Source organism: Parambassis ranga, chromosome 13 (assembly GCF_900634625.1).
Source record: "Parambassis ranga chromosome 13, fParRan2.1, whole genome shotgun sequence".
Taxonomy (NCBI): domain Eukaryota; kingdom Metazoa; phylum Chordata; class Actinopteri; family Ambassidae; genus Parambassis; species Parambassis ranga.
Window position 1 is genome coordinate 17,718,709 of NC_041033.1, and position 23,283 is coordinate 17,741,991.

A 23,283-nucleotide genomic window follows, 5' to 3' on the forward strand; every position below is an offset into this window, starting at 1 on the left:
CACATTATGCAGTCAGAGGAGGGAAAGTTTTTTTCATCCCTTTGTACCTTATAATTCTTGGAGGCTGTTTTTTGTACTTTGCAATTTGATTTGGCTTCAGTGTTAAAAGCGTGTCCTCTGCTGCCCTCATTGTCTTCATAGTGTGTCATTTCTCTTGACTGCTGGTCAATCATCCAAGCTTACTTTTCTTTTTGTGACAAGCATAGAAAAACACACTCCATAAAAAGTTTGATGTAACAAGGAAATGCAGTGGCATGTGGTGGTAAACCTGCAGTAATGGCCAAGAGTAACAGACACACTGCTTTTATGATGAGATTTTCTTTGAAATCTATCAATATCAGGCTGTTTATTTCTACAGGATCTCCATTTTTCTACATATTGAAAAAGCCCTTTGAGTGACAACTGTGTATGCTTTGCATGATGCACTTTAATTTCTGCCTTTTTTTCTTTTCAATCATCTAAAATGTCCTGTTGTTGCAATTAGCCCTTTCACACAGCCCTCCCATGCTGAGAGTGCATGGACTTTACTGATAATTGCTTCTCTGTTACACTTCTCTGCTGCTGGCCGGAGGAAATTTTACTATTCAATTGGTGGCATTCAGCTGAACAGCCACTTTACAGATCCAGGGCTGTAAAAGCTTTCAGGAAAACCAGACACATAAGGCTGAGTGAGAATGGAGTGTGTAAAACTGTAATATAATGCACACATGGATGAATGAGAAACACAAACATGTTGAGAGTGGAGAGACAGAGTGCTCTCTGAATGTGTCAGTCATAGCATTCATCATCAAGAGGAGTATAATCTGGAGCCAGAATTTCACTGAGAGGCAATATGAATATATAAATATAAATATATACACATGGAGTTCACGAAAGTTCATGAAAGCAAGGTGTATTTAACAAGGTGTGGTTTCTGCCAAGAATATAATACATTTCATTTATAAAAATAAGTTTATTTTGAGTGATTACTTTTGAACTTCTTATATTTGCATTTTCACTGTACAAAGCCACTCTCCTGTTAAGAAGAATTCAACTGAAAGACAGGTTGTGCTCCAGTGACCAAACCTTCTGTGTTGAGCAGACCCGAAAATCTAATGTATTCCAAACAATACAAAACAAAACAGCACCACATCACAAGTTTTATTAGCAGAGAACAAATGTCACATTTCACTTATTTATTAGTCTTTACAGCATATAACTTATTGTTCATTATCCGGGGTTTTTGTTGAAGGATCTTGTATCTGATTGAAGCCCCTAAGACATTGTCTGCAGGAGTGGACTCCCAAATTCAGGATTTCCTGTTTCATAGAGAGCGCTTTTGAGGTAGTCCACTATGAATGAGTCATTCAAACATAGAAAGCACTTTGTAACATCACCTGCTTCTGAAGAAGTCAAGCCTTTGATTCACACACAATTTTCAGTTCAAAAAGAGGTGAACTGTTGCTTCAGTGTTTTTGCACTTACCTGACCTGCTTTTTTCCTGAATATTCATAGTTCATAGTATTATAGTATGGTATTTTTTTACTTGCAGGATGCTGTACATTATGCTGCTCCCAGTATATATATGATTAACTTGTGCAGTGGTTGTCCATGTACATTATTACTGCTCTGTAATTTCACATGGATTAGTTAAACATGGAGGTTTTATTACATGTAAATTAGTGATGGGATGAACATGCCAACAATATTAAAAATCTGAGAAATAAAATACCATTTCATGAACAGAATCATTGCAAATAATGACTAATATATCATTCAGCACTGACTCATACAGGCACAAACGGCCTTTGCTGGTACAAAATAATTGATCCTGTTTGATATATTCTGGCTGCTTTCACTGGAGGGCGCTGTTGGGTAACAAATGTTTAGTGGAGCCTTGTGTGAAACAGCAAAGAAGCTCTGAGCTGAGCTGACCTGAACCAAAGTCTTTCAGTTCTGCTTTTTCTTCTTCCTTTTTTTAGTAATTCATGCTTTCTCCACATTTTGGATCGTTTGATATAAGATAACCTGCAGAGTTATAATTTAAACTTGCCTGATCTAAAAGAGTTCCTCACAGTCTGAAGTTCTCATGGCTGCGTCAAAGTAGCTGACTGGAGGATAAACTGATTCACTGTTGCTGAGAAATTTCACTTCATTGAAGTCTGAAGAAGAAAAGAAATGAAAACACATTTTTAATGAGTGAGTCAGATGTTTATGTGACATTGAGGAAAATTTCAAATTAACATAGATCTCACATAAAATGTCAGACTATTAAAATTTTATTTAATTATATGTAGCCCACACTATGAGCAATAACTGAGGTGGGTTTCTTTATATATTTAGAATAAAATATAGCTATTAATAATGTACATCTCAAACAGCCCATAGCTATTTGATATATCATGGATTTAGCTCTCAGTCGAACAGGCCCGCATGCGCACTACAGGCTCGGATTTTACATTAAAAAAAACCTTTTAATTAAACAAATTAAAGGTACACTTATAGAATATACCTCGCTTAGACATTATAATGACATTTTTTTTTTATCACAGACTGATTTTAGAATGAAGAAAATAGCATTTTATAGCCACAGTAGTTTATAATGTTGAAATATTAATGGACTATGAAACCACTGGAGACAAAACAAAACCCTAAAACTATGTTAGAGCCATTATATAATAACTATTGAGTTCTAAAAGCACACTGTTAAGTCCCTTCAGGGGGGTATCATCGGGATCGCTGTTTGCAGTCAGGAACCGCAGAATAAAATGAAACATGTCTGAATAGTTTTATAAGGTTTCTCTTATTATTGGACACACTTAAAGAAAATACAGTAGCCCGCCAGTGTGCTCAGCGTGACTTCTCGGTAAGATCCAGACGGGAAGAGGTTAAATTTCTGGGTCTGTGGAGGGGGTAGAATAGCGCAATAGGCATTCAAGCTCCTCTTGAATGAAATGCAGTGAATATGAATCCCTAGTCCCCCTCTCGCCTGAGGTTCGCTGTCTGCGACGCGCACACGTATCAGTCGGAGTTTCAGCGGAGGAGAACCGGGGGGGAAAGTGATGGAAAAGTTGCACTGATCGGATCGTCCGGGTCTGGTGGATGAGGGAGGACGGGACAGAAACAAAGTTTCCGATCTCAAGTGACAGATTCAAAACTGGACAGAAATGATGTGACTGCAAGCGGCGTTTGTAGAGTGGACTGTAGGAAGCGCTCCCGTTATTTGACTCTCTCTGGACCTAACTTTAAGTTTGCAGCGGATTTATTTTTGTCCATTTTTTTTTTACTTCTTGCACAAAGAAACTAAATGTTTTACATGAGAGCGGCTGGATATCAGTGAGCGCAGCACCGGGATGAATTCAAAAAAGGGCTAGAACTCTGCTGCTTCTCTGCTCACACACTCCAGCTTTAACTCACACGGTCGTTCACTTGGACTGAACTACTGGAACAGAACATGTGGTAGAATTTGAGCGTTGTTTGGAAGTGTTTTATTCCATATTTTTAAACCTTTCTCTTTCTCATCGACGGCCGTCCTGACCTGCCCTGGGACTCTTACATTGTGGCTTTTTTTTCAGTGACTCTCATCCTAAAATCTCTGTTTTTAAACTCTGGATTTGCTGCTTGACATGAGGGAGTGGATGCCTAATTTGTGTTTTGAATAATTTGGATTAACACAAGAACATTTCTCATAAGAGAGACGTTGAATGATGTCTCCAACTTCAATTGGATTTGTATTTCTGTTTGGAATTCTCCATGTGTGCTCAGGTATGTCCGTGGTCACTGCTCACAGTGTTCAGGTATTACAAGATGAATTTTAGAGGGAATGTCAGATTCTGGGATGCTATAGGCCATGTATAATTAACCAATCAGGCTCCAACAGTGTCATTTATAAACATCCAGTGAAGTGTCAGAGTATATTAAAATATTTTGCTGAGGGCCTATTGTAGAGAAACTTTGCCAACTACAAGGAAACTAATTTAAAACTGTGTTTAAGGCCCCAAACCACACACCCATCTGTGTGTGTCGGTGTGTGTGTATTTTCAGTTTCATGTTCTGAACTAGGAAATGCAAAACAGCACAATGCTGAAACCAAGAAAGTCAACATTAAGGGTAGAGGGGTTGTCCAACTTATAAAAGCTGAGCACACATAAAGTCACACATAAAGTGCTGAGGCCATATGGGATCAGTGGAGAGAGCAGCTATCATCGCTCACACAGACAGCACCAGCCCCCTTTGGGGAACATGTTTCCATGTATGTCACCATTCTTCCCCTGGATGATGTTGTTGCCGAGTGCAGCACTTTTTTATTGGTCAAATTTCTTTAAAAATTAAAATCTACATATTAAATGACATTTAGAATTTCATTTCCAGTGCCTATAAGCCTTGTTTTGATTCAGATTTACTACTTAGATTGACTTGTCTTTGTCGCCTGATGCTGCTTACTTTACACATTTTTTTCCTCTTCACCCATCACATGGATGTCTTTATAGAGTTTCTGGACCGTGCTAGTTGGGCTTTTCCAGGTCAGTTGCTTCAGAGCTGGGAAGTGAAGGCTTATCATCTCATTGTTAGACATTAAGACAAACAGCCATGAGGCAAGGAAATGAAGGAATCTACCGAACAAAGAAAACTTGCATAAAACAACTTTTTAAAAGTCAAGACTGTTTCAGACCAAACAACAACAGCTGTGATGTTCAGGCCCACCACTGCTGTTTATTGTAGCTTCAAGACACCCATATATAATTACCTAAGTAATAGTCAGCATAATTATTTTCAAGTTTAAACTTGAAAGATCATTATGCCTCATTGGTCCAGATTGTTAGTGTGTTTCCAGATGTCCCTAAAAGCGAGTTTCCCACCTAACATCTATCTTACAACACACCTCGTTCCCACTAAAACATCCGGTGCCTTCTAAGTTACAGTTTAAATTCAGCTTCTGGTGGTTCATGTTCATCCATGTTTTGAGTCTCTTTGCAGTTTTCTGATTGCTTTCATGAATTGGATCTTTGTTTTTCTGTATAGCTGATTGTTAAGGCCTGTGACACCACAGTAGGAAACAGTGTAGCGCCTAATACAGGAAGTAGGGTCAGAGGTGAGCACTGAGAACTAGGTGGTGGTGGTGACTTCATCTGCTCCACCCTTGGCCATCGTCTGAGCTAGTAATGGTGCCGTCCTGTGAGAAAGACTGTCAGACACTCAAGGTTTCCAATTTCGCCTGCCCGGCTGTGGAGATGTCTGGGGATGTTTTCTGGGGGGGGGGGGGGGGGGGGGGGGGGGGTAGGCGTGAGAATAGGGCCGGCTAATAAAGAGGGACTGGACAGCAGATACTCAAAGGACTGGCCCAGGATTAGACACTGGTGTCAGGAAAATTGGATTTCACGCCACTTGTCAGGAAAAGATTTCATATTTGCTGCTAATTGGAGGGTTAACAACTTCCTTTTGGTGTGGAGGAGGTGTCAGATCTCTTTAATAAACTTAGTGGCGTTTGGAACATATTTTTTATTATGCTTGTATCGGCGGAATAGAGGGAGAGAGATAAGATGACCTTTGCCCTGCAAGACCTGTGATGACTTGGTTATTGCCACTTTGCTCCGTCTGAAGGCTGTAAATTGATACCTCCATCCGTCATGTCTCGCCCTGTTATCAGGTGATCTGTCCTCCTGCTATACTAAATGGCTGTTATCTCTCTCCAAGTGCTCATCAGACCTTACACTCACCTCAGAGGTACCATTCAGATGAGGACACATGTGGATTTATACTTCTCACACTCAGTAGGATACTCTGGATTATTTTGAGGAGATAAGGGCTGTTAAAATGATAAATATTAACTTCAGATTCTCTCTAAAGGTTTACATGCACATTGCAATGAACTCACAACCCAGGGCATAAGCATTAGTGTGTGCTCAGGCTGATAAAAACATGGGATGTGGGAATGGTGCCCCCCGTAATCAGTCCCAGCCCCGGCAGCACCAAGCCGTAGAGGTCTTGACAAATTGACTCATAAGTGCTGATAAATTGCGGAGCCCTACCACCTCCTACATCACACCGATATGACAGGACACAGCAGGTTCCTGAGCCAATTAATGACCAGGGACCACAGGTGAGACCCATCTCTGTCTCTGGGCTTGTACCTTTCACATGGCCTGAAAACACACTCATTAAAGCCTGCCTCTCCCTTCAACCATCTCTCACAGTTACCCACTTTTTATCGGTGTGGTGCAATGGTTCTGTGTTAGTCCACACAGAGCACAGTGTCACCTTCTTCCCTGAGCCAATAAATGTCACACCTGTGTGAGGAGGCAGTGTCCATAACATCTCCATAACTTCCACTAATACACATTAATCTGATGTTAATCCGAATCAAACTGGGTTTTACACTCTTAAGATCTGGGATTAGGCAGACTTTGGCTTAGTGAAACCGCATGGAGGAACGCGGGAGGGCAGTGTGTGTCCTCTTCCTGCCCATGTGAACTGTAGCGAAGTCATTAACGACTGACGAGATAAACATTTCACAGCAGTTTGTTTGAGGGCAGATAAATTAGGCTGTGACTCTTAATGATCTGCTTTTCCCCAACTGCTCTCCCTTTAATGACCTAAAAGCCCCACTTAATTGGATTAATTAACAAATCCATCTGACGTCAATAGTTTGTAATTCGCCGTGGCTACAGCTCAGCTGATACGCCTGTCTGCAAGGAGAATCAGGGGATTTAGATAATTTAGTAAAACTGAGGACACATTTCAATGTCACCCTTTTCAGATTCCTCAGGAATTAACCACTGTCTCAGTTTAGACGGTGTGATTTTATGAGAGGTTGTTGTGACTTACTTAGCAAGTATCACTCTGTCTGACAAGTTGTGTATCAGCTAAGGCTTGAAAAACCAGACACAGTTAAGCCGGTTTCACTAAGAATACTTTGGGACATAACTTCATACAAGGCTGATATTAGGAGGCAGCCTGGATATTAGCCTCATGGGTCAGTGTTGCTAATGCATCTTTTTCTGACAGTTGACGTGGAGGACAAACATTCCCTGTTGCCACTCAGTCTGGGAGTGATAAATGGCGTGTCCTTATAGGATGAAAGGTGTTGTCTGCTTTCTGTCCCCGCTTCACAAATGGCACGCTTAGAATTCCCACAGCTTTGCTTCCTGTTATGAAAAATGCAAAGAGCGTCTTTATTGAGATGCTGTAATGCACATGGAAATTACATTTGATTCTGCGTTGCAGCCTCACTCAATCTAGCCTGAGCGTAATATTAATTTCCCCCTGACTCTGGTAATATAGATGTGAGCAGGAAGAAAAGAAGGCAGAGACGTGGGGTTTGTGTTTGTGTTGGGTGGTGAAAGGGGGTTTAAGGAATCTCTTCATCCTCTTACCCATCCCCCTCCTTTTTTTGTTTTGGCCCAATTTTTTAAGACTTGCCTTTTTTGTGACTGGTCAGTGCAGTCTTTCTTAAATAAAGCAGGCCGGCACGCAGAAAAAGCCTGTGGGGATGGGGACAGGGAGGCCGCATTGTGTTGCGTTAACAGGGTGATTGTAAGGCATGGAGGAGGGGAAGAGAATGGTTCACGAGAGACTGAGGGTGTGTGAGGAGTGTAGAGGGGAGGAGTGCAGCTACACAAAGGCTACCCCAGGGTGTGGAAGAAGGGGATGGAGGGGGGAGGGACTGAGGACGAAAGGCGAGGACGGAGCAGTCAAACCTACCGTGATACACCAGCCCTGGGAATACTCTTGATCCTAGCTCCCTTTGCTCACATTGCATATTCTTCCTGGTCCCTCATGGCGCTGAATGTGCTGATTAGTGTGGTAGTGGTGAAAAAGTGTGAGGCCAGAACGCTGGTGTTGTTTTTCTTGTAGGTGGACATCTCTGAAGAGGTGAGGTTGAATTTTAGAAGTGCTGAGTAAATAAAAGATGGTGCAAAGCTCCAGTGTGGCGGTGAGGGTTTGGTTTGGAATAGTTTGGCCAACATGCCTCATGGAACTAAATTTTGCATGCTCAGGAACTCCCTGAGGGTTTACCCTGGGTCTGGTGTTTGCTGTGTTGGTGAAGCTATGCTACCGTGGGGTGATCTGCCTTGTGCATTTTAAAAAGGCTCAGACCTCCCTCCCTTTCATTTTCTCCATTGGGGAGGCTGAGAGATGGCATTGAGGACAGCCTTTCCCTGTATCCTTCTTTTCTTTCTCACTCCCTGAGCTCAGGCCTCCTCCCAGCCTCTGTGACCATTCTATTACCCTCTCATTTCAAGGCCTGGATACACTTTTGAAATGCTAAACCTCTCTTTGGTTATAACTGACAGGGGAAAATACCATTAAAGAGGCTGCAAGGAATAGATTAAATTAGCTGTTAAAAGAGAGACTGCTAATTAGTTGATTAATGTCTTTGGTTCCTCCCCCTCTCACATATACCGTCGTAGTTCAGATTCCCTCTGGTGACAAGGCATTGTTAACACTTTATTTTACATTTTCAGACTTCCTTTTTGTGTTTTATGCAGTGCAGTTGATGTGATAAAAGATTCATGTTCTCATCCAGAGCTGCATCAGCAACTTACTGGTACCTGGGGGCTAATTCTGTCATACAAAAGATGGTGATAAAAGTAGGAGGGATTCAGTCTATTTAAGAGGAAGCACTGAAAAACATAATTAATGAGAAGGTGACCTTGAAATTCACCATTACAGAGATGCTTTTGGAGTCAGTCCTTTCAGCTGTAACCATGGTGAGGAGGCTTGCATGTAAATACACAGTTGCACAGAGTTGGGAGATTAATCTAATCCCAGTCTATTATCAGGCTTACCTACTTTTTATTGGTAACATTTTCCACAGATCTGATGGCACCGCTGAACCAAGCACAAACATTTTCTTTGCCATAGATATGTGTGGAGCTACTGAACACTTTGAACCCATTGGAATTAAATGGAAAGCCTCTGGATTTTCACCTTTTTACAATAAGGTTTTAAACTACAGTGTTCAGTTTTGAAAGACTTGCAGTGCTGTTTATCAGTCCTTCTGGTCCGTACAATCCTTCTTCTGTAGTCCCTCTACACAATGAAAGCTCTAATGAATAACAATTGTGTAGTCACCAAGTGAAAGACAGGTTCCTCAGGCTTTAAACACAAGATAGCCGTTTTGCATTTGCATGCATGTCTGTCAGCAAGTCCTAATCGTAAGCTTCATACTTCACACAACCATTAACAGTTGACTTTAGCTGTAGAGCCTCACCCTCATTTCTCTGCATGATCCTGGCTTCAGTAATCTCACCTTTCTTGGCTGGGAAGACATTGTTGTAAAATGTCTGAAGGTGCTCTGTAATAAATTCCGTCCCACTTCCTCCAAGCACTCATTCTTGACAGGCTGTGTTTATCTCCTCTCATTATGTCCTCTAATCAGAGCATACTATTCACTTCTGTCTCCACCTCTACTCAACGCTTTAATGATAATGACGGCCATCCTTTCGACAGTGTCAAGTGTTTCCTGGCTTCCAGCGTAGCAAAAGCAAAAATCAGTCTCAGCATTTTCTGTACCTGTTGACTTTGATTTGAGTTTAGGCGTTCTTTCTTTGGATTATTTTATTCAGACCTCTGTGACATAAACGGCTCTTAAATTTGCACTCATGTTCAATTTGTCTCTGTTTAGTATGACAGTGCACAGTACACCCTTTTTGAGAGACACTAATTATAAATATACCATAAAGTACTGTCTGAAAAGTCTTTTTTAGTGGCTGTCTCACAGTTGATTGCTTTTTAAAGAGAGAATAATCAGTGGAAAGAAGAAGAGATGTCCTCAGGATGGTTATTTCCACTTATAAAAGCAAGGCTGCTGGTGATACAGATATTTCCTCTCTTGCATTTGTCATCACAGCTGCCTCCGTCAGTGTCTCCAGCACTGGAAGAAAATGGTTTTCTTAGAAACAGGTTTCTGTTGTAGAAATCTAAAAAACGGATGGATAGGAAATAAGGAACTGGGGTACAGTTATGATGATGTTATTTTGAGCAGCAGGGAAGGACACAGAATTCAGTTACATCCACCGTGTACCTGGACAGTTGGTGTATATTCTGAGGAGAGGACGTGGTAAGTGGCTGCTGGAAAGCAGACAGACCAGTGAGCAGTTGTCTGCAGAAGGAAATTTCTTTTTAATGCCAGACTGGGCACAGTCTCCCCTCTGTGGACGTCTAGAAAAAGGCTTCTTGGCAGACTTTGCCCCTTCATTAATTTTGACCAAATATTTACTGTGCATCACATGGCAAGCTTTACATCCCACTTTAGTTTTTCCAGGCCAGGTTTTGAACAGTTTGGGGCGATTTGTGTTCCATTTGGCTGGACCCGGGCCATGCCCCACTCAGCAGGCTCATGCTGGTGTCTCTGGGATTTTGCCACACGGCTCCACAGAGTCTTAACCTATGCAGTGGGAGCCACGTTTCACTTTAATAATACCTTCACGGCCACAGCATGCGAAGCATTCTTGCATATGTGCACATACGTATGTGTGTGCCCATTGACACTACTAAACTATGTACTCCACGCTTACCCTTTTAACCTAAAGGTCACCAAGGGGAAATGTGCCAAGTTTCTGCACTTAGATGCTACCATTGTACCCTAGACTGAATGCTGCAAATGAAATTCCCTTTCAGCACCCAGCTGTCTAAGATTTGCTTTAGAATGTGTTTGGCCGAGCATTTAGAATAGCCTACATAAGCAGTTAAGGTCAGCAGCTCTGCTCTTAGGGGCTGTAACATAATACCAGTGCAACTGTAAGGTGTGTATCGCTGCTGCAATCAAATAAATAACATTTAAAAAGCATTAGGTGCTTTTTGGCCATGCCTGCCCTGAATTACTTTGGCATCTCTTCAGAGCTGTTCTTTTTCTTGGCTCTGTGCCCACATGCCATACTCCCTGTGGCTGGGCTGTGCCAGCTGAGTGTGCTGGTCCCTCTTCCTCCTCATTGCTTCCCCTCCCCTGCCTTCCCTCAGTTCCCTGCCACCTATCACAGTCCCCTCATGGTCGGTGACAAGAACAGGAACACTGCAGTCAGTCCAGGGAGTGACCTTCGGAAGGGCAGACCACCTCACCGCATTGTTATTGACACAAAACTGAACAGGCAGCACTTTTCTTGTAAATTAAATTAAGCATGCATTAAGCAGTTTTATTTGCATTAACATCAGAGTGTTTTTGTAATGCATCCTCACTCATAAGTGACAGAAAAGGTCAATCATCTGTGATTCCAGAAACAAGAAATATAGTTGTGTAACTGATTTTGTGCAGCTAAAGGCCATTAATTTCTGCAGATGGAGAGTAGAGTGGATATAATATTGCTCTAGATGTTGGTGTTCATTTCCTTATGTGTCTCTCAGTTCGCTTTATTTTCATTCATGATTTGCTTTGGCATCAACACTACTTGGTTATGTTTAGGGAAGGATCCTGGTTTGGGTTGAAACAGACACTTTTCAACCCAAACCAAACTTCTCATTGCTGCAAAAATGAGAGTTTTTTTTGGGTGAGGTCAGGGTTAGGGGTACAGACAAATGTTCACATAATGCATACATTTGAGCATATTTGTCTAAACAAACTGTGTTACTAAATTACAAATTTATTAATCTCTTGAGAATTTCAAGTGATGCGGCTCATGGAAGAAGTCGTCAGCAGTGTTATGTTCACTGTCCCCTGTTGGGAAATAAATGTACCAGTGTATTCAATTACCCCTGCTTCTCCTCTCCTGCTGCTGTAGAATGCTTTGATGTATCACTGAGATCGCACTGGTCAAACCTCATTAAAAACTGGCAATGCGGGAAAACAAAAACAAGAAGTAATTGCCCACTCTCACTCCCTTGCGCTTCTTCTCTGTAATCCTCCACCCTCACATGCTCCAAGCTTGACTATGCTGCATGCAGAGGCGTCTTAATGGACAGTCTAAGCACGGCATCTGGGCTTCATATTAATTACCTCCCTTTTTTCCTTGGGTGTGCTTGGGTCTGAAGGAGTGACATCCTTGAAGCCGGTGTTCATGAGAAGTATAAGTCTGGTTTTTGTTTTCAGGTCATCACAGTGAATGTGCAGGGTCAACTCAGAGAGTCAGTGAGTCTGCTCAAAGTGACGCACTACCGTGCATTCACATTGTGAATAGATTGATAGATAACCAAGCAGACTGACAGACAGACCAGCTCTTTGCTTGCATCCATCCTGCTCTGTTCAACCCATCTGCCTGGTCTCCAGAGCCAATTTGACAGGCAGCTTCCTAACAAGCATTCCAGTCTTTTCCACTACAGATTCCGTCCTTGTCCCACTGAATTGATGTAATAAAGAATAGGAATTGCATCTTTCCTGCAGGAACGAATGCTGCCCTTATGGCCCTCTGCAGAGTTTGACAGGCTTTGTTTGCATCTAATGACACTCACTGGAGTAGACTGGCTTCAAGTTGAGCTACAACTCATCCACAATTATGTCCCCTGGGTCTCTCTTGAAAATTCATTATTGTATTTGAGTGTTTTCCTCCTGTCTCATGTTTTTATATTTATTTTTCACTGTTTCATTGTTGACAGACTATGTGAAAAACTGATATTAAAACTGTGAGAGAAAAGCTTACTTTATGACATTGATGAATTAAAAAAGCTATCCATCTCTTAAGTTTCTGTTTAGGATTTTATAGAAAGAAAGGGAAAGATATTCTTGTTGTCTTCAGTTGACTTATGAGGGGTTTTATGAGCATCAGTACTCCTTGTGATCATGGCTGGTGTCTTCCCAGTTTGTTAAGTTCTGTTTGCAGACAAGCCTGGAGCAGAGGTGGAAATACTGCTCCTATTGTTTTAGATTTAGATGAGGCCCCCAGAGCAGGATGGCCCCCAGCCTCCCAAAGGAGCCCTCTGCCACGCTGTCTTGCTCTCAACCTGCCCTGCCAGGGATGCATTTCCCAGCTGACACAGCCAGGAACTGTGGCTGGTGCTCAGGGCCTGTAGACCTCTGCTGCTGGATAGCATCTTGATGAGTGATCATTGGGAATATCTCATAGTCTTGGAGCTTACTGTGTGTTAGTAACCCTTGGCCCTAAGCAAAGGAAGGAGAGCTGTTTGTTTATGGCATCATCAGCAGTTTTGTCATGTCTTTATTGCACAGGACCAATGCACAACACACCGATAAGAGGCAACAACAGTCAGTTTGACAGATTGTTACTGTTTATTAGGTCGTGTTTATATAACTAGAAAAGTGGAGCATTGTACTCTTCTGGAAAACATAGACAACAGTGTTTTCCATTACTTCCTGAACCGTGTTTCGTGTCTTTGCTTTAATAATAACAAAGGAGCTTTGTGTCTTTGTTTTCATTACTGTTTGCAGAAACCATATTTTACTCATATCAATGGGAGCATTGTAATCATCTGTCAGAGTATTGACTTTGTTTCTATAACAACAAACACAGATAAACAATCAAAGTCTTATGCATGAACTTGTAGGTAATGTGCTTCAGGTTAACTGGATTAAAAAAAGAAAGCCCAGATTTGGACAGGGGTACTGCTTTTGGGAAAGTGATATCTGTTTTCAAGTACTGCTGTAGTATAAGCAACGTAACCCTACCCTGCTCTGTTTGGTAAATGGAGACAAAGAGATGAGGAGAGAAAGAGGCCATAAAGATATCCATCATCCCCCTCCATCACCCCACCTCTAGATCAGCATGCACACTCTCTCACACACACACAGGGCTCTAATCCTGCCTCTTAGGACTGTAAGTGATAGTCTTGTGTAACATTAAAAACAGGTCTGATCTGATGCAACTGGCAAAGTCGTTCATGCAGCTCGTTCCAGGGTGGGATTCTGAGGGTGAAACGATTCAGTTTCGCTTTCCTGTTAATGTCATCTGATCAGCAGGAGTACAGTGTCTTGCCTTTTCTTTCCATGTCTGTCTCTCCCCCTTATCTCTGCCCTCTCTCAGCGTTATCTTCTCTAATTCAACAGAAAAGGGTGCCTTTTCTTCTGCGTTCAGTTATTTATTGGCCAGCCCGGTCCCGAGCAGGCGTGGCTCCAGTCTCCGCCTGGCTGCCCCGAGGGACACACCCTCTGCTCTTATCTCTGCCATAAATCCCTCTTAAGTCCTCTAATCACAGATTAATGTGGCTGTAGATAGGGAGTGCTCTACTGTGCTCTGCCTTCCTTATCACAGATCCATATTCCATATCTCTGCTGTTGCTCAGCTGGTCATCTGATTTGTGGTGTGATGATATGACTCACACCTTTCAATTTTACCGTCTCTCTTTATGAGATTCTGTGACCTTGAGCGTCTTTATGGGGGGAATTAAACTTTACCACAAATTCATTGGTGTAATCAAATGAGAATCTTCAGCAGGGATCCTTTGTTCTTGTCTGTGGTAATTGGAGTGAATTACCTAGCATTGTGAAGTTGTTTTTATCATTGGAGGAAGTGGACACGTTATCCTGTCTCCCTACCTCAGGGGACCTCAGTGACAACAGATCTAAATTGCTCTACTGTACTTCTCCCATGTGAGCTGTCTGGGGTAAAGGGCAGGTGCCTGGCTCCTTTCCTCTTCCTCACACTCTGCCAAGATAGTAGCCATGGAAAAGAGCTTTGAGAGACAGAGCCACATTTATTTTTCAGTTAAGGAAATCACTGAACCTGAACCGATTACTGCAGCGAGGTGATTGTTCTTGCCTGTTTTTTCTTTCTTTCTCACCGTCCGCTCTTCATATATGGGCAGAGGGTGGTTAGTAAAAAAAACAGGGCATTGCCTGTGGGCATACATAAGTTGTTAAAAGGCCAAATGTCAGACCTCTGGCTTTGACAGAGCAAACCCTGTCTGGCTTTTTCTTGTCTCAAGGCTGCTCGGAGTCAAGCTTGTTACATGTTCTTCTTCTCAGCCTTTTATTCAAAATGCTGTCATTTGATTGCTGCCTCAAAAAAGCTCTGACTTTATTGCTGTTTCGTGTAGTAAACTGATATTGCCTTTCAGTGTTTACTTTAATAAGCACTGAGCATTAAAACACATAGTTCATCTTTTTGACCCATGCACAGTAAGTCTTCTGCTCAATAGGTCAGACTGATAAACAGTATGTTTTTTGCATAAGTTACAGTCTGTTATGCATATTATTTTTTTTATCAGATTAAGGAAGCATGCTTACCATGTAGAATATAGATCACACCACATGTTGCAACTTTAAAATCAAGATTAGCCTCAAGACACAGAGGAATCGATATGAAGCCAGAATCTTAATATACAATGTATGCACAGTGATCAAATGGTTTCTCAAGAACCATCACAAATCTCATCATGCCATGTCTATCAGTGATAGGAGAGCGGAGAAGAGTGAGCAAATGCCTGAAGGTCTTCATGAATTTTTGCATGTCTACAGTATGTGGTTCAATTTCCAGGTCTGGACCCTTGTGGTGGCTGTATGGTGGAATAGGTGGATGTGTCTGTAGCATTTCAATTCATAGCACTCAGTGTTGCTGTTGGACTTTGTTGTATATAACTAAAAGTGGCCTTAAAGTGAGAAAAAGAGAGAATAGTTTTTTTTTAATTACCTCCACAGCGAGCAAAGCCTCCCTCAAGCATAGTGTAACTTTGTGTGAGTAAATGAGAGAAAAGAAATGCAGAGGGCTCCAGTGAGTGAGAGGGTTGAGGGAGAAGGAGAAGCATGCCTCAGGCACCAATCGATCAGATCCTTGCAGTAGAAGTCCCAGCTTCCCTTTGGTGAGGCTGTGTATTGCATTAGCTCATCTCACATTCTCTGTCTGGCAGTGAAGAGGAGGGGAAGAGGGGGATAGAAAATAGGAGAGAGGGTGGCTTAAAGCAGCAGAGGAGAAGGAAGGGCAGCGCTTTGAAATAAAGGGAGGGTTAGATGGTTCAAAGTGAAGTGAGAAAGAGCTTGGGTTCTGTAGTGATATCTGCACTCGCCTGTTGTTGTAGTTTCAGATTCGGCTTCTGTGCGTGTTACAGGGAAAGAGTGAGGTTTTCTCACTCACTCTCAAAGCACACACCTGTGGAGGCATGGTAGTGTTTGTTTTATGACAGAATAATCCTATACATTGAGAGTGTGAAATGGGGGTAATGGAGTTGAAGTAACAGAGGTCACTTAAACTGTTTGTAGGGATCAGTGCACCATACACACTTACACATAAATGCACACACAAAGAATTAAATCAGGGACAAGAAAGAGGATAAAAGCACTATGTAACTGATACTCGCTTTCACACACACACACACACACACTTCTCACTTATTAGAGTTAAAGTTCTGTATGAACGGCTGAATATTTATTTAGCAGCTTATTCTCATCAGCTCATCTGTAACTAGATACTGTACTGTATTGTATTCTCAGTCTGCATCTTAATCATGCATATCCAGTGCAATCATCTACAGTAAACAGTCTCTGATCAAACACAGCGCCGCCCACCGCACCACTCTCCTCGCAGTGGGCCACATCTAAATAGTTAATGGTTCCCCCATAAAACCCCAAACTTCAGACCATTTCAAATTAGAGGAGAGCTATCTAAATCAGGCAGGGAACAGGCAGAGCAGAGAGTGGCGGAGCTCTTCAAAGTCCTCTTTAATAAAACATATTAGCCTGCCTTGTCTTGAAGGGCGGTGGTGCTGTTGCTACGGTGGTAATGGGTATGTGTGTGTTAGCACAGTGAGGAGTGCTAGTGTTACCCGACCAAGGGGCTGGGCCTAGTTAGCATACGATCTGCGGGTTCAAAGCCTGTGATGAGAGCAGGTTACAAATGGGGGTTAATTAGCCTAGTCGTGGTTCAGACAGCTCCAATAGCAAGAAAAAAACATAAACGTTTTTTTTTTTTTTTTACACTTTATTTTGAGCCAGATAGTAGATGAATTCATTCTTGCTAAAGGCTTGGTATGTCGCTTACTAATTCTCCATCTGTTTCTGTTGGTCTCAGAGAAAATGCTTTAATCTACATTTTTATTTTTATACCCGCAGAGGATCTGACATGCAGAACCAAAACAGTTTCAGAATTACAGAGTTTCTGTGCGAGACACGATTTGTCACGTTGCCACAAAAATTGAAACATCACTTGATTGGCTTTAGTGTAATTGCTCCAAAAGTGCCTTATTTTTAATTCATTTTATGTGACGTAAGTAAGCACAAGATTTAATTTAGTCCTTCAACATAATCTAGAAGTTTCCAGTTTGCTAAAGTTTGGTTGAAGTGTTGCTTTCTCACAAAAGAATTGTGGGATTTCTCTCTGTAATGTTTTGTCATAAGCATTAGTTTATGAATGACTTAAAGCGACGTGTGATCACGATGCCCTTCATTAGGGTACTGGATTAATTATATTTCATTGACCATACTACACATTTTGCGTTGAAGTGATTAATCTTTCCACGGAGCTGTCATTAATTATGCTGACTTTACCTAAAATATGTGGCAACCAGGAGAACGTGCCTTCTCAGCACCAGTTTTCTTAGGGTAAGGGGGGATGGGCGTATGGCACATAAATGAGCGCAGTGTGGCAAGTTCACGGAATGCTGGGTAAATTAATTGCGGGGCTGTGCCTCCAATTAGACCCAACTCTTTTTAATTGGGGCTGAATGGGCTCCAAACACTGGGAGATGTGGCGAAGAGGAAAGAGTTCTGTCTTTCCCTCTCTCTCTCTCTCTCTAACATACACACACTTTTGTGTTACGGCACACAATGCATTCACAACCATCAAGTTCCACCCTTCAGGAATTAACAACAGGAAGCTAATTTGCATGTAAAGCAGGGTTGATAGCTACAGCTGACTGGTCAGAGAGCAATAGTAATGACCAGAGATAGCACTGAGGTGTTAACCCTCTTGGCACTGCTGTTGGCACTGCTTTGGGTGCTTTGAGTAGTCTTTTCTCCTGCTCCTTCTCCTGTCAGTAAGCTATGCAGCACACCTATATCTTATCTTTCATCTCTTAATTTCCTTTTACCTTTAAGGTGTGTCATATTGTTGTTTACTCTTACCTTCTTTTCCTCTTTGATCTGAGGAATGGCACAGCTGCTGCAGCAGCTTTAACCTTCACTGAAAGAGATGTCACTGTAATTAAAGGGTGACTTCGTCTGCAGATTGCCACTTCATTTTTCCTTTTACCAGTTGCATCAGTATTACATAGTATTGTACCTTAACACATTCAATTTCTTTCTTCCAAATTGGCCTGTATGTGAAGTTCTGTTCAGTAAAGTGGATATGCATAGTGATACATACTGAGCACTGTAATGGTAAACTGATCCTGAAAGTAAAGGACACTGTGCATACATCATTTTGTAGTTTTTTTCATTCCCAGAGTCAGTTTAGTTGGCTTTAAAACTGTCCTACTGACTCTATGTCCCAGATTAAAACTCTTTTTTCATTTCTTCCTTTTAGGATCACGTCTGCGTCAAGAAGACACCCCACCCCGGATTGTGGAGCACCCATCTGACCTGATTGTTTCCAAAGGGGAGCCTGCCACCCTCAACTGTAAAGCAGAAGGGCGGCCAACCCCAACAGTGGAGTGGTACAAAGATGGCGAGCGGGTGGAAACGGACAGGGACAATCCCCGTTCTCAGCGCATGCTGCTGCCCAGCGGCTCTCTGTTCTTTCTCCGGATCGTCCACGGACGGCGGAGCAAACCGGACGAAGGTTCTTACGTCTGTGTTGCTCGCAATTACCTGGGAGAGGCAGTGAGCCACAACGCTTCGCTGGAAGTAGCCAGTAAGTGCAGGATGTCTTCTTGTACTCTTCGTCTCCACTGTGTGTGTGAATGATAGAGTTCGGGTTTGGATGTAGCTGAATAGCAGGTTCCAGTTTCTTCCAGTGTTTCTGTGCTCAATGTGTTCATTGAATTGGATAATCTCTCAGGAGATGGGCAGGATGTGTTTGGCCCAGCAGTCTCCGTAGGACTGTGGAGCCTTGGGGGAGAAGTGGCCTGATCATTCCAGGGTGAATGCTTCTCTAAAGGGCCCTTGGTAGGTGGTCAGGAGCTACAATAGGAACAAAGCCCTTTCTGTTTTGGCCCTGCCTCGGCTTTTTGTCAGAGAGATAGATATGAGGTTTTATATCGAAAGGAATGCAATCATTGCATCTGTGTTTAGTCATCTTTCAATGAGGAGCTTTCCTGCTCATTCCATTGAAGTTTTAGAGACGGCTCTTATTGTCTGTTACACTTATGCAGTAACAGACTAGCTTTGATGTAAAAAGGATTTCAGCATCTCTGAGGTCAACAAGCACTCTTTGAGTTATATAAGCAAGGATAATATTTGGCAGTCAGTGAGCATAGAATAAGTAAATATTCTTTCTAAACCACTGTGTCTTATTGTTTGTGCTCTGTGTTGACAAATTTGTTCCCATGATTTTTAAGGCTACTCTTACTGGTGAGGTCAGTCTTCAAATATATTATCTCTTTTCTCTCTTGACTGGCTGAAGAGGAGAGCTCAGATATCAACCTCTCCTCGAGCATGCCCAGAGGCTGTCACCAACCCGCTCACTGTAATCTAATCAAGATGGGGAAAGAAAGAGAATGGTGTGTGTGTGTGCATGTGTGTGTGTGCATGTGAATGAATGTGAAGTGTGTGGGGTAGTTGGGCTGGGCATGAGCTGTTGGCTCTTTGAGGGTCCCATGTATGAGGTGTCTTGTCAGATTCTTGCTGTGTAGGTTTGGAATTTCAAATAAGACTGAATTCCTCTACTGTGTGCTTTTTGAAAATTATTTCAATCTTTGCTGTCAGCTACATATAAAATAAGAAGCTTTGGATCAGAGACATTTAGAGGCCCCCTGATCAGACACAAGCTCTTCTTTTGAACTCTGCTTCAGATGATCAGAGGGGATGAGCTGCAGAAATTCATTGCAGAGAGGGGGTCAAGTCTTATTCTCATGTATACTGTAATAGTTTACATTCCCAGCTGGGCTTGGCAACATAAAAAGACAATTCTGCTCAATTTAATAAAATACAGCAGCGTCCAAGTTTTGCACATTTACAAGTTTCCATAGGTCAAAAATATGTTCCCCTTGTAGTAGACGATACGGTGTTTATTTCAGAGGTGGGTTTTTCAAGTAGAAAAACAAGACACTTGGCAGGAAACATGAGGACCATTGGCACAGCCTCAAGTTTGAGCTGCTTATTCTGTATAAGGTTCAAACAGACCCATAATGACAAGCCACTGTGCTCCAGCCCTCTCTCTCTCTCTCTTTCCCGCTTAGTTGGTGTCTCTCACTCACCCCTCTGTGCAGCTCACGCTTAACTACATATAATTATGTTGTCGGAGCAACCAGGATGGAACCCTGCCGAAGAAAAAAAAAATGCAGACAAGAAAGAAAAAGCCCAGAAAGCCCAACATTTCTTTACAAGGCTACATTTAAACTCTAGAATAAAGAAACTACAAGCCTTAAGTCTGACTCATGAGCATATTAGAAAGTTTTTAAAGCACTTTAGATTCCTCGTTGTTCTTAAAGATGTTTGTCATACCAATGCTACTGTGAGTTAAACGGTGTGTTTCACTCAGCTGAATGTATAGCGAGGCTTTTATTTTCAAATGAAACTCCAAAGAAGGAAGTCATGGGTTTAATTGTGTTTACTTTACTTCGCTCTCCCCACCTAAAGTTTTCACTTTAAAAGCTAAAAACACAGCTTTTTGGGGGATGTTATTCTAAGAGCCTGGCTTTTACAGTTTCCTTTACTCACCAGTTATTGTTAACATAATCCAAGTTTCAACAAGTCCTGTTTTGCCTTTGGCTAAGAGAGCTAACCCAGTTTGTTTGGTTTATCATTAACTACATGTACAGTACAGCCCACAACTTCTCCCTTTAGTCCTCCTAACCCAAAGCCAGGCCTAATGCATTTACGGTGAAACCTGTTTGTCTTGTGTACTAAAACAGGCTTAAGATAAAAAAAAAATGTTCCTATTATGTTATTGTTCTTTTACCTTCCCTTGTCGGCCGATGACAGCCGCTTAATAAAGACCAAAGAGACCACATTGAAGTTTGCTCTGCATTGTTACTAAAAGTATTTGAAGCATTGTGGCTATTTTTTTACATAATATACAGCTTCAGATGCCAGACATGTTTTCATCAAGCCCTGACTCTTAGAATTAATGAGTTCATGTAAAAATCATAAGAAGTGGAACATTTATTTATGACAGAACGTTGGATTGAGTGACTCAGTTGAAGAAAATACGGCTTGACATTTTCTAAACTTATCCATGTTACCTCTGTTTTACAAGGATGGAAACAAAAACAGGCATTAGTTGGAATGACATGCACTTAGTTTTATTCAGACATTACTGTCAGGCACACAGGAACAATATGAGATGTGTGCACTTCACTGTATACTCTGTGATTTGTCACAGTAGATTCCTTTACCCAGCGCTCTGCATGAGGCCCTGAGAGGCTCTATGAATAGCTTGTTTCCTCTTTCCTGGATGTGGAGATAGTAAAGTGAGGTAATGGACGGCACACTGCTCCACTTGTGTAGGCGATAACCTCAGGGCCTGCTGTCTAGTGGCCTGGCTGACTGCACTGTGGTGACCGCACAAGGTTGGCCGCAGGCCTCGCATCCACACGCAGATTCTTCTCTCCAGAGGCAGGGTTTACTTTTTACAGCCACTAACAACAGAAGCAAAGGGATGTTTACTTGAATTTGGTCCATTGCATATAACTCTCCTCAGCCAAGTTTATCTCAGAATCTCATTGATCTCTGTGCTGCTGTGAAAGCTCTGTCACCATGTGCAGCCAGCTGGCCTCACTGAGTCTCTGATTAGTGGGGGGAAGGTCGGAGCGTCAGATGTGTTGAAGGCGGCAGGGTTCATCCTGACAGGTTTTGGGCTATGCCTAAGGGTCATCTGCAGAGTGGAGAACAGTTGGCTGGCATGCGCCAGGCTAAAGGCAGCAAAGCCACCTCCCACTGATGTGAGGACCTGCCTGTCTCTGTTGCAGGACGTCCCTTGTACTACATCTGTCAACTCTCAAAGAGATGGGGTCTTTATGTTGTACCCTTCAGCACAACTCCTCCCAATCTAGCCCCCCTCCTCTCAACATAGCATTTGAGAATTATTTGTCTGTCATAGTGTTTGCCCTTCATAACATAGAGTAACAGTATGTTCAGTTTCTTTTTGTCATTTTGGAAGTAGCAAATATTATAACATTCTAAATGTGAAATGAAACAAGGAGCTAAAGTGTATAAAAGTGTATAGAAGAAGAATAAAAGGGGCGAGAGCAGACTAATAAAAAATCAGGACAGCTAAACTTCAGCAGAAGCAGCGGTGAGTGAGCTGGCAAGTTGCCCGGGGACTGGAGGCAGAGTGTGTTACAGCTCTGTGGCAGTTATTTGTCTCAGAGAGGCTCAGAGCAAATTGGTGCAAACGGCACAGCCAGGGTCTGCTTCATGAGTCAACGTGCAGCTGAGGCGTGGGCTCCACACCACAGACGCTCCTTGGCCTCTACTCCAATCTGTTTCATGTTGGAATGCAGCCCCCTTCTACAATCACACAAGCCTGCTGGTGTGTGCATGTGAGGCTGTCAAAGCTAAGAAAAGTCTGGTTTCATACTGAGTATAAAAAATTGTTGCATGTATGTGTTGGTGGCTGTAAATCAGGTTTTTTATACTAATTGAATAAATCATGTGCTATTTATCTTTATTATGAATATTTGCAGGGTGTGTACTGTTGTTCAAGGCTATTTTAGTAAAGTGCTGTTAATCTTGAAATTACAGTGCATGGGAAACAACTGGCTGCTGTCTAATTACACTCCCCACAGCACATAACTGTCAGCTTAGTCTTTGTGTAACCTCAACACATGCATTTCAATTAGTCTTCAGTTAATCCATATATGCAGAGAACAAATTTTGTCATGCATGTTTCGTGTGGTCTGTTGAACTGAGCGTCTTTAGCACTTCAGGCAGTTTGCATAAATCAATGCGGCCCATGTAATTAAACCTAGAGTATCCATTTGCTATGTTTGGTCGATAACCTAAATGCCATTTTAAGAGGAGAATTTCTGTGATACAAAAACAAGGTTGGAAAAATGTGCCTCTGTTAATGTACATAAACATTTTTACCATGTTGACTATGTACAGTACAGGTCTCATTCTGGCAGATATGTGACCTAAAATATAGCTGTTACTCCCTGTAGTCACAGCAGCCTGGAGAGAAGGGAAAATGTGTTAGTGTCTCTTTCAGTCATGTGAAAATGTGTCAAATGTCACAGTGATTTGGGGATTTTTAGAACATGGTTTTCACAAACAAACGCACAACCTCGCCCACACACAACCCTCCCCCAACAAAACTACTACTGCTGGCAAGATGTAAGGCAGAGTGCTGAAAATGCTCACCATGGGAAAGAGTGGAGGAGCAGTAG

The 23,283-nt window shown here is 42.2% G+C and overlaps 1 protein-coding gene across 1 annotated transcript in view; it reads left to right on the forward strand.

The window, feature by feature from the left end:
• robo1 (roundabout, axon guidance receptor, homolog 1 (Drosophila)) overlaps positions 1 to 23,283 on the forward strand; it is a 273,594-nt gene that overhangs the window by 154,521 nt on the left and 95,790 nt on the right. Inside the window, exon 4 of the mRNA XM_028419011.1 lies at positions 18,321 to 18,647. Coding sequence (XP_028274812.1) covers positions 18,321 to 18,647 — 327 coding nt within the window. The remainder of the gene's footprint in view (positions 1 to 18,320; positions 18,648 to 23,283) is intronic.